The sequence below is a fragment of the Pan paniscus genome, chromosome 3 (genome assembly GCF_029289425.2).
Source record: "Pan paniscus chromosome 3, NHGRI_mPanPan1-v2.0_pri, whole genome shotgun sequence".
NCBI lineage: Eukaryota > Metazoa > Chordata > Mammalia > Primates > Hominidae > Pan > Pan paniscus.
Genome location: NC_073252.2, coordinates 142,014,590 through 142,026,619, shown reverse-complemented (window position 1 = coordinate 142,026,619; position 12,030 = coordinate 142,014,590). Strand labels below are relative to the sequence as shown.

Below are 12,030 nucleotides of genomic sequence, written 5' to 3'. Positions count from 1 at the left end.
TGCTTGTTGGAATCTATTGCTGAGACTTTCCAGAGCATTTTGCATTTCTACAAGTGCATCCATTTTTTCCTGAAGTTTTGATTGTTTGTTATTTATGCTATCTATTTAATTGAAAATTTCTCCCCTCATTTCTTGTATCATTTTATCTTTTTTTTTTCACTTCCTTAAATTGGGCTTTGCCTTTTTTGGTACCTCCTTGATTAGCTTAATAACTAACCTTCTGAATTGTTTTCCAGGTAAATCAGGGATTTCTTCTTCATTTGGATCCATTGCTGGTAAGCTAGTGAGATTTTGGGGGGGATGTTAAAAAACCTTGTTTTGTCATATTACCACAGTTGGCTTTCTGGTTTCTTCTCCTTTGGGTAGGCTCTGTCAGAGGGAAAGTCTAGGGCTCAAGGCTGTTGTTCAGATTCTTTTGTTCCACGGGGTGTTCCCTTGATGTAGTACTCTCTCCCTTTTCCTAGGGATGTGGCTTCCTGAGGACAGAGCTGTAGTGATTTTTATCCCTGATTTTTATCCCATGCAGGGTGTCAGGGAAGTTGAAGTCACAGGCCTCACCCAGCTCCCACATAACCCACAGGGGTGGTCTCACTCCCACCATAGCCCCTACAACAGCGCTGAGTCTGTTTCCAGGAAGTGGGTGAGCAGGGCTGAGATTCTGCCCAGGCTACCAGCCTCCCAGCTGCAAAAGCAAGTAGGGCTTTGGTACTTCCCCACCTGTGGAGTCTGCACACTGGATTCATGCCCTCCCCCAAGTTCTGGCCAGGAGACTTCTCAATCTGTTCAAATTGTTACAAAGTTCAGCTGGAAGTTTCCTTCTCTTTGTGACCATTTCCCAGTGCCTCTGGTAGCCCTCCTCAAGGACCCCTGAGAGGCAAGGCAGAAATGGATGGCTAGGGAACCCAGTGAGCCCACAGGACTTTTCGTGCTGCTTTCTCTAGCGGTGTATGTCACTTGGCTCTCTAAATTGACTCAGCTCCAAGTAAGGTCAAAATCTTCTCCTGTGATCTAGACCTATAGGTTCCCCAGTGAGGATGTGTGTTCAGGAGCTGACTATTCCCCTTTCCCACTTCCACAGTTTGCAGTTTGGGCTCCCACAGCATTTGGGGTGTCTCCTGAGACCTGCAGGAGCAATTCACTTCCTTCAGAGGGTCTGTGGGTTCTCTCAGCTTTCCTGATTTATTCCTGCAGTCAAAGTTCATGATACAAGCCTCCACACGCTGCTGTGTCTGTCCAAGTGGGAGCTGCAATCCAGTCCTGCCTCCCATCCACCATGATCTCTGGAATACATCTGAAATGTTCTATGTCTTGATTTGAGTGACAGTTTCACACATATACTCATGTATGTGTGTGTGTGTGTGTGTGTATGTTTGTGTATATATATATATATGAGTTAGACACTTACAGTTTGTGAGTGTTACATTTTAATAAAAATAAATCTTAGAAATGACTACATATTTGTTCCTTTTCTTTTATCAATATACTTCCTCTAGTATTCATATAGAGAAACAGGGCTAAATTCATGTTTACAAACATAAACGGCAGAATGAATTGATATCCTAGACATTGAAAAGAACAAATGTGAGATTAAAATTTCAAACAGTTTTGAAAACTACTACATTGTGTACTCTTGCACTATCTCTCTCTTTCTTGATATCAGACCATTGCTCATGCTGTTTTCTCTGCTTAAAATGTTCTTACTTCTCCCGTGACTTGTCTACTCATCCTTTAGGTCTCATTGCTTGCTCTGGAAAACCTTTCCAGAACCCCAAGTCTGAGTTAGGTACCCCTCTTATGTACTCTTATAACACCCTTTGCTTACTACTATCATCCACTTGACACTCCATAATGCAGTTGCCTTCTTAATTTGTTTCCCAATTAAGCTGTCAGTTCCTGAAGGGAAACTGGAGTTACTGAAGGTTGTGTCTTCCACACTTGGCACAGTGCCCAGTAGGTGCTCACAAATCATGTGTTGAATTATTATTTGGATGTAGAACAAGCTGGACCTATCAATTCTCAGCAGAAAGATTATGTATGATACCTGATTCCAGCAGTATAGCACGATGGACTTAGAGGCAACTGGGAACAGTTTATCACTGTCTACGTCACCATTGTAGTGATGAGAGTTTCTCACTTCTGGGGTTTCTTCAACACACATCACATCTTATTATAATTTTAAAGAAAGGAAACTGAAAACTGGGTTAAAGAAATCTCATCACTAGAAGGTGTTGAAGAAGACTCCTAAATAAATTAGATTTCCAAACCCAAATGCCAAAAGCTTAGAAAGAGTATAAATGCATGTGATGGATTGCGTTTTTGCTCCCAATTATTAGGGCCCTTCCTGTAAGTGTTTTATATATCCTCACCATTGAACTATGACTTGCAGGACTTCCATTTGGAAGAATTATATTTACTTGTCTCATTGAGGTCAGCTTGGCCACTGATTTACTTTGGCTAATAGAATGTGAGAAAAAAAAATAACACATACCATGTCTGAGAGGAAGCATTAAAAGCCATTCCTTATTTGGCCTTTTTCCCCCAGTTTGCAACAAGAACAGCATATTCCAAACGGGAGTGGCTCCTTCAGTCTTGATCCTGGAACTTGTCACCGTCATAGACCAAATGTAATGTGAGTAGGAAATGAACCAGTGTTGCTGCAAGACACTGAGATGTTGAGGCCTTACCACAGTAGAACCTAATCTAAGAAATGGAAGCAAGCATCAGGTGGAGCACTTACCAGACTCAAGAAAGCCTATTTGTCCCAAGAGACAGCCAGTCCTTAGCTCTCATGGATTGTCACAATGTAGAACTGCACGCTAACTCTTGCCAGATCTTCCTGTAAGAGGAGCCAAATTTTTAATTAAATCAATTCCTGATTTTTAATTAAAATATACCTTCTTTTTAAATGTTGGCAGCTAAATCCATACGTTTAAAAAACACTTAGGGCAAATCAAATCAGGTAATACACCCATAATCTCTTTTCCATTCCATAGTTTGCTCATATATAAAATAAGAATGCTAATATCTGTTCTGCCTCTCTAACAGGGTTATTTTGAGCGTTACATTTATCTTACCTTGTAGTTGTTTTTTTATTTAAAAAAATTTTGAAACGATAAACTAACAAAGGTCAGGGAAAGTTCTTAGATTACTCTGGCAAAGCAGGCTGGACAATTCTAAGGCAACGAGGTACCAAGGAGGTTAGTAGTATAAACCACAGTGCCTCCACTTTCCTGCCCCTCCCCTGTTCTCCACTCCTCCATGCAAAACATGAAAAGCACACTTCTCCACTGGCAGATCAGACTAGCATGCAACCATCTTCAGGAATAATCTAAGCCTGAAATAGTTGAGAGATAAGTAATTGACAAAAATGAATGGTTCTCTGTCATGAAACAAGCAAGGTATAAGTTTGTGTTGATCGATCCAAGTTGCCTTTCCTAGATTATAACATTGAACTTCATCCTTCTTAACTACGTCATAGAAATGACTCAGGCAATTCAAAAAATAGCTTAAAGACATGTAGTATCAAGAAAATTGGATAAGTTTTTTATGTTTGATCAAATGCCTCAAAAGTACTTGTTTTATTTTATGCAAAGAGTCAAAATTCTTAAAAGATGTGGATTTATCTAATAATTTGCATGATATAGCTCATAGGTAGAATTTTATGATAATTCTGAATGTGTACTTCAGTAAAAATATTTTTGAAAAAATTAAGGAAGATTAGGGAATGCCTGAAAAAGAAATATGTAATCTGATGTATATGTTTTTTCTGTTGCATTTTCAGGGCTCACATTTTTTCCTTCCATTGTGCAGATAGGCCACTAGAGGGCACTATACGGCTCTGTCCCTCACACCCTGTGTGAGGTGCTGAATCTGACCTCTGATTTCCTCATTGAGAACCCTCCAGGTTTTGACTTACTTTAATAGGTCCAGGTACTCTATAGGGCATTGTGCCAGATGCTGGAAACAGAACAACAGAGACAGGACCCACAAATACAAACCAACAGATTGTTCACAACAACCTGAGACAGGTGTTAATAAACAGGCATGTGTCAGCACTACAGGAGTTTAGAGAATTGCTAACGATGTGATTCTGCAGGAAAGGAAAGTGGGAGGTCATGGAAGAGAAAGCACTCTCAGAGTCTGACCAGTCCAGGCTGAAGAAGGTATGAAAGCTGAATTTTAGGTTGAGTTTCCTTTTCATTTTCCCCTTCCTGCCTTAGCAATGGACCTCCATACTGGAGGGAACCTGAAGCTAGGACATGACATAGGTTACCCGCAGGATATATAAAAAATGATCAGCCTATACACCCAGGACTGCCCGTGAGAAGTTGCTTTCCTCTGCACTGCAATATTTATTTGTCATTTATTGATTTGAGAAATATTTATTGTCAAGTGTGCCCCAAGCACTCATTGGTAAATAAAATAGTCATAGGGTGTGCCCACTTAAAAACTGTAGTCCAGTAGAGACACAATGATTGCAATGTAGTGTAATAAGTCCTATGATAAGAGAAGAAGATGAAACCACACAAGTATAGAGCAGGGGCACCTGACAAAGACAGGAAGTCAGGGAAGGCTTCGTGGAGGAAGTACTATTCAATTGAGACCCCAAGCAGAATTGGAGGCCACCTAAAAAGGAGTAGGTGTATTCCAGGTGAAGACAGCACAACCCAGAGGAAAAAAGAATCCAATAGGATTTTATTTGTGTATATACAATTTTCAGATCTTGCTGTTTTCCACTTATCCATTTTATCCTGAGTCTCCATATCTTTATTTTTGAAAACATGATTTTAATAGTTGCTCTAATAGTCCATCGTAAGAATAGTGACATTTATTTACCCATTTTCAGAAATAGCATTTTTAAGACTCATGCAAAGCGCTCTCCCTTTGTCAATATAAAATTGTGTGAAATAATTCTTACTGCTTATATGAATATCAACTACATTTCCTTTACTTGGCTGACTCTTGAGCACTATTCCTGCAACTCAATCTGATATCCAGCCATAACAAACACTGAATTTATAGAAGGTATTAATTTATTATGTATTGTTTAATTTTAACTTTTTAATAAAATTTGCTGGAGTTGTTTTACATGAATTGGCAGGGCCTTAAGAGGCACTCTGGATTCTTGTCCTGCTGCTCAGATTACCCCCTCTGTGTCATTCATTCTTCCATCCTCCCCAAGTCTGCATCTCCGCTGCCTCCATCCACTAGTCCCTCATTCTCAGGCTCCTCCCTCTCTGGGATGCTCTGCTGATACTTATCTCCATCTTTCTCCAGTAAATAAATTTTTTTCTCTGTCGCCCAGTTTCCTGAAGCTGCAAACATTAGCTTCATAAATGATTTTTTTAAACCACACTTTGGGTAAATATGTATGTATGTTATATGTGGCAAATTGCTCACATAGCAAATTGATTTTCTGGGTAAGGCAGGAAAGACTTTCACAAAAATCTTACAGGAAGTAAGATGATTGAGATGGAGTATCCAGTCACCTTCTGTTGAACCATTTCAGACCTAATTTATATTTTTTGTTCTGTCTCCCTTTAAAATTGAGCTTCCTCACATTTTCATACCTTTCATTTTAACCTACTTTACTCATAAGGTTTTTGGTTTGTTGGGTTTTGTTTCTGACTGTTTGCATTTATTGTCTTGGTATTCATTTATGCTTACTTAGCAAGGTATATTTCAGACAGAAACAGCTCACTGGTTTCATAGCTGCGCAGTACTAGCTCTTCAGTTCAAACTCTATTTTCACTGAAAGATCTGTTGCATCTCATGTCTCTTACATTGCTGTGTGGCTCACCATGAGTTTGGGAGTATTTCAGAATCTCAGAACACTCAAATGATTTAAATTTCTCAAATACGTTCATTTCACATATAGGAAGTCACTTTCATTTGGACCACCGGGTCTTGACATTAGAAATGAGAAGGTCCATGGCTCCACAACAGCTACCTCAGCCTGGCACGTGCCCTGGCCTCAGAGATTCATAGTCCAGTTCTTTGTCCAGTTGGGTGGCTCCTGTCTACCACCTTACCATGCCCACTTAACTTATGCAAAGTTAATATCACAAGTAGCCACCTGTTCCTTGCAGTGAAAATTGTACTTACCACTTTCATAGCCCCAAGATATCCATGTATCTTTATTAACAGGCGCTTAACAACTTGCTTCATTTAAAATGCCTCCCCTGCTTATCAGCTGATGATGGCCGCAGGAAGGTGGGCCTGGAAGATAACAGCTAGCAGGCTAAGGTCAGACACTGACACTTGCAGTTGTCTTTGGTAGTTTTTTTGCACTAACTTCAGGAACCAGCTCATGATCTCAGGATGTATGGAAAAATAATCTTTGTATTACTATTGTCAGGTAAGTGATTTTATTTCATCTTGGTTCTGTTATATTGGGTATGAGATCATAGAATAAAATATGAACTACCCTATTTTAGTTCTATCTTATTTAAATCAATAAATGAGTAGTATTTCCTCTTCCAGTCTGGTGGATGGATTTTACTGGAACTCAGCTACCAATGTGGGGGAAATGGCACAAGGGAGCCCAGTATTTATGGCCAAATCCAGTTTTCTAGTATGAGAAGCTTACTTCAATTCTAAGTCTAGCTACAATTAAAATAATTTTATCAAATGCTATGAGAAATACCTCTCTGTGAATAAATGTATTGCTTTGTTTGAGTTATAAGGAGATTCATTTACAAACTAAAGAGTTATTAACGAAGATGTTGGTAGCTATATGGCTTTTAGTTTTAAAAAGGTATAATTTCCTATTTCTGCCAAATGGCGAGAAGCCAAAAGCATGAACACTGAAACCGTGGGGAGTTGTTCGCTTCTCTGTGGGTCCATTACTAAAGTGTCACATAGGAAGAAACAAAAACAAAAACAACTCTTACTGGCTTAGGTATCCTGTGAATTTTAGGAGAAATTTAAATCCATTAAAATAAAGAAATATCATAGGGTTATTATTAAATTGTATTAATTCAATAAGTTGAATTTAACTTAGTTTAAATTTAATTATTAATTTAGTGTCTTAAATTAACATGATTTTGGCCTCTTTCTGAGAATATTATAGTTAAACATCCTCTCAAGTGCAGTGCTTATGTGTTAGCAATACTAGTGCCCAGCACACAGCGGGCAGGCAGTTGCTTGAAACATTCTGAGTCTATTAGACATTGCTGTAACCCAAGTGAGAGCAAGTATCAAGGATCTACTGAGCACTCTGTAGCATACAGGGAAGAGAGATCAGCATTTTCTAAGATACCCTAGGGGAGGATAAAATAGTGCAAAAGTTAAGAGCACAGGCATGAGGAACAGACAGAACTGGGTTCAAATCTAGTTTTACTTCTCAAGGCTGGGGAACATTAAGGCAAATTACGTGCCCACATTTTTATGTGTCCTCGTCTTTAAAATGCAGGCAATGTTGGTACTTACCTCATAATAATTGTATAAAGATTAAACAAAATATTTAATGGAATACACATACTGATGCCAGAAACAAAGTAAAATGTTAAGCTTACTCTGCATTTTCTGTGATTAGAATTAACTATCATGATTAATAAGTATTAATAATATATTATTAAAATAAGTAGTAGCTATCAATAGTTACAGACTAGGGAACAAACCTACGTATGTGATTGGTGATTTCTGAAAAGTCAGAGAGAAAAGAAAATTACAGAAAGAAAACAGAAAACAAACATAGCTACTCTAATTTTTTAAGCAGAAAAGTATGAAAACATTTAGTTTGAAGAAAAGAAAACAAATGAAAGGGATGTAGTGTAATATTTGTATATATATTCATATATTTGAAGTGCTATTACACAGAAAAAAGATGTATTCTTTGTGTTGCTCCATGGGGCAAACCAAACTGGATGTAACTCAAGCAAAATTAGACACTGCATACTCTACTGGGGGTGTGCCCAGCATTTGGGAAAACTCTGTGTGACTTACAAGTGCCCCAAATTTGGAAAGGGTTCCTGGCAAAGAAATGATTTTTTTAAAAATTTCTACAACTACACAAGCAGATAGTGTATTAAAGCCTTAAATGGCACTTGATAAAGAGGTCATTGGGGCAAGATGACCCTGAAAGCTACAATGGTCTCCAGTACCCAAGCTGTTATCATCTTCGTAGCTTCAGAAACCCTCCAAGGAAACTCTCTTGATGTGGCTACTTTATAGTATAACAGAAAGGTGTAAGATCAAGTTTTTCCCCCATACTGATTAGCTGAAGAGTAAACATGGTGAAGTCTTTTTCTTTTTTTTTCTTTTATGTTGCTATAAAAAAAAAGATGATTGCCTTGCTTTCTCCAGGAATCTTAAGAATAAAGCCGATATTTCTAATTCTAAACTTACCAGAGATCTCCTTCCAAATGGAGAATCCATTTTTTCTAATATGACTTGATTCCCAGTCCCTGAATTCCTGCACTCATTTGATGATTCAGTCATTACATGTCAGATTGTGAACCAGACACTGAGCCCACAGCAGGAAGAAAAATGGGCTCCCATGGAGGATACACGGAGGGTGGGCGCAGTGGATGGTGGGAGGGAATGCAGATAATAAATGGAACAACAACTGTCTTATTAAAATAAGATAAAAACAGTCAAAACTAATACAAAGCATATAAAACCAGGTAAGATGATAAACATGAATGCCGAAAGCTGCTTAAGAAAAGGGTAGCAGGGAGTTATTTTCTGAGTAGATGACATTCATGCTAAATGTGGAACAAGGAGACGGAGCCAACCCTGAAAATTCTGGCAAAAGAGGACGGAAGGCAGAGGGAAGAGCAAGAGCAAAAATTCTGAAACAGGAGGTAAGTTAATGTTTTCAAGGAAAAGCTGGAGCTTTAATCTGAAAATCAGATTCTGAAGCTAAGAACCAATTTGAAAATACAATACTATATCACTTCGACTAGGAAATTATGGCATAAACCAGGAGTCTCCAAAAGCTTTTTGTGTTTACTTAAAAATTCATACAAAATTTGCATTCTAGGTCATAATATACTAATTTAATTGGAGGAAACAAAGGCACTGGTATGATATCATCATGCCTACTTTATTCATCCGTGTATCCCCAGAATCTAGCACAGTTCCCGATTGGTATTTATAGTAGCATATTGGTTGAATAAGCAAGGAAGGAGGTGAAGGGAGGGAGAAGGAGAGATAAGCAGAGAGGGAGAGGAAGGAAGAAAGAAAAGGAAAAAAGAAGGAAGGAAAGAAGAGAGGAGGGAGAGAGAGAGGGAGGCAAGAAGGGAGAAGAGAGAAGGGAAGGGAAGAGACAGGAGGAAGGGGAGGAGGAAAGGAAAGAGGAAATATTTGTTTTCATCTGGTTAGACACAGTGAGTGCTCCGCATAGACAGATCATTATTACCCTGTGCATCTGACTCATACCCCTGCAGGTACATCAGTCTGAGAACACATGTTAAGTGAAGAAACAAGGCATCTCTTTTTTTTTTTTTTTTTCAGGGATCCAAGAAGAGAGCCTTGCTAGCTGCTATTTAATTGGTACAGGAAAGAGTTACAGGAACTGTATGCCAGGGAATACATGACTATAAATTCTTGAAAAGAAAAACCTGTGTCTTCGCTTATGTGTCCCACACATTGTCAGCCACATAGTAGGCAGTCAATATCAACTACTCAAAATGACAAATGACAAATGACCAGAATTTTGTGGCAGACTAGTTTAGCCATGAAAAATCATTTAACACCTGTGGGCCTCAGTTTTCTTGTGCCTATTCAATAAAGCGCCGAGTAGATGGTATCTACAATCATTTTTCATCTGTAAACCCCAATGAATCCCCAAAATTCAGCCTGAGATGAGCTGGACTAGTTGCCAAACCTATAAGTATCTTTAGCATGGTGTGAAATAGGGTGTTTAGAAAGAAACAGACACCCACTGTGAACTCCTTTGCAGAGAAGGTCTGAATAGAGGGGAAAGTAGGGATGGTATCTCAAACTTACTTCGTAGTGATTTTAAATTAGGAAATTTAGCTTCACATTCTTGTGATAAATTTCTTTTCACCTTGGTTTCTAGAAAATTATTCAAAACATCTGTGAGACTATTTGAGAAGTATACTTTTGGGGAATTTCCCCAAGTTATCTTTATAGATTATATTTTGACACCAACTGCAAATGTAATATCTTTTGCTCAAAAAAACCCAATCCTACTTATATGGTGCTGACAAAATCAGGCTGGACCTACATTTTTACATCATAGATTTCCAGCCATTATTATCATATCCACATCTTTAGTAAGTACCTATCTGTGTAGTTTTCTGTGATAAATGAACTAAACTAAAACTAAAGCAAAAATGTTGAAAAAAAATTCCAGGTTTATCTCTGAGTGTTGGGATTGCAAGTTTTTTTTTTCTCATTTTAAATACTTTCTAAAATTTCTGCAAAGAAAACCATATAATATAATCAGGACAAGTTTTAATATATTTTAAAAAGTAAACCGAACAAACACAATCTCTGCTTTCTAAGAAGTCTTTAATTTTTGTACGTTGGTCATAGACTATGACTATACAATTTATTTGTGATATGTATTAAGAATTTCTGTCTAACCCAAATTATTATATGTAAGCATGGGAAAAATGATGTCATCTTTGTTTGTAATGTACAAAGTTCTATAAACAGCTATTTGATCAACTTTTGTATTTCCATCCCTAGATTTATATACAGCAGGTTAGGTTCCATACAGAGGCAGGTTCTGAATAATAATAACCAACACTGATAATAGCACTTACTTTGTGCCATGCACTGTTCTAAGCAATTTACATACACTTAATTTTTAAAATTGTAGTAAAATACACATAATATAAATTTACCATTTGAACCATTTTAAAGTGTACAATGGGTAGCATTTAATGCAGTCAAAATGATGCACACCCATCACCATTATCTATTTCCAGAACATTTTCATCACTCCAAAAGGAAACCTCTTACCCATTACCAGCCACTTCCAATTCCTCCAGTCCCTGAAAACCACTAATTTGTTTTCTACATCTACAGATATACCCATTGTAGATATTTCATATAAATGGAATCATATAATAGGTAGTCTTTTGTGTATGTCCTCTTTCACTTAAAATAATGTGTTTAAAGTTCATCCATATTGTAGCATGTATCAGTATTTCATTCCTTTTATAATTGTGTTGGTATATCTCATTTTGTTTATCCATCCATCATTTGATTAAAATTTGGGTTGGCATATCACATTTTGCTTATCGATCCATCATTTGATTAAAATTTGTGTTGTTTCCACCTTTTGGCTATTGTGAATAGTGCTGCTATAAATATTCCTGTACTAGTTTTGTTTGAACCCACTTTTAATACTCAAAGATGTATAGGGGTAGAATTGCTGGGTCATAGTAATTTTATGTTTAACTTACTAAGGAACTGCTAAACTCTTTTCCACAGGAGCTGCACCTTTTGACCTTTTCACCAGGGTGTATGAGGTGCCAATTGCTCCACAATCTTGCCAGAAATTGTACTTTTTCATTTTTTTAATTATAGCCATTTCAGAGGGTATGAAATGGTTTTTCACTGTGGTTTCTTGCATTTTCCTAATAACTAATGACGCTGAGAATCTTCTCATGTAATTGTTGGTAACTGCATTTTGCATATCTTTGGAGAAATGTTGGTTCTAGTCCTTCACCCATTTTTCAATCTATTTTTCTTTTTGTGTTGCTAAGTTGTAAGAGTTCTTTCTATGTTCTGGATAAAGAGTCTTATCAGATATACTATTTGCAAATCTTTTCCTTCATTCTGTAGATTTTTGTTTTTACTTTTGATAGTGTCCTTTGATGCACAAATGTTTTTCATTTTCAAGTCCAATTTATTTTTTTTTCTTTTGCTGCTTACGCTTTTGATATCATATCTAAAAATAATTGTCAAATTTAAAGTCATAAAAATTTCCCCCTATGTTTTCTTCTAAGAGTTTTGTAGTTCTTCTCTTATATTTAGATCTTTGGTTTATTATCAGTTAATTTTTCTATATGCTGTATGTTAAGAGTCCACCTTTAGTATTTTGCAGTT

The 12,030-nt window shown here is 37.3% G+C and overlaps 1 protein-coding gene and 1 long non-coding RNA gene across 4 annotated transcripts in view; one reads left to right on the top strand and one right to left on the bottom strand.

Annotated features, from left to right (window-relative positions):
• The window catches only part of LOC117980073 (uncharacterized), a 91,688-nt gene that overhangs the window by 39,555 nt on the left and 40,103 nt on the right, over positions 1–12,030 (bottom strand). The window contains exon 5 of the long non-coding RNA XR_008625234.2: positions 2,738–2,836. This is a non-coding gene — a long non-coding RNA (uncharacterized LOC117980073). The remainder of the gene's footprint in view (positions 1–2,737; positions 2,837–12,030) is intronic.
• GYPA (glycophorin A (MNS blood group)) overlaps positions 6,239–12,030 on the top strand; it is a 31,465-nt gene continuing 25,673 nt past the window's right edge. For all 3 annotated transcript variants that reach the window (XM_057302170.2, XM_057302169.2, XM_003815831.7), the window contains exon 1: positions 6,239–6,358. In XM_057302170.2, the coding sequence (XP_057158153.2) occupies positions 6,322–6,358 (37 nt within the window). In that variant the 5' untranslated portion in view covers positions 6,239–6,321. The remainder of the gene's footprint in view (positions 6,359–12,030) is intronic.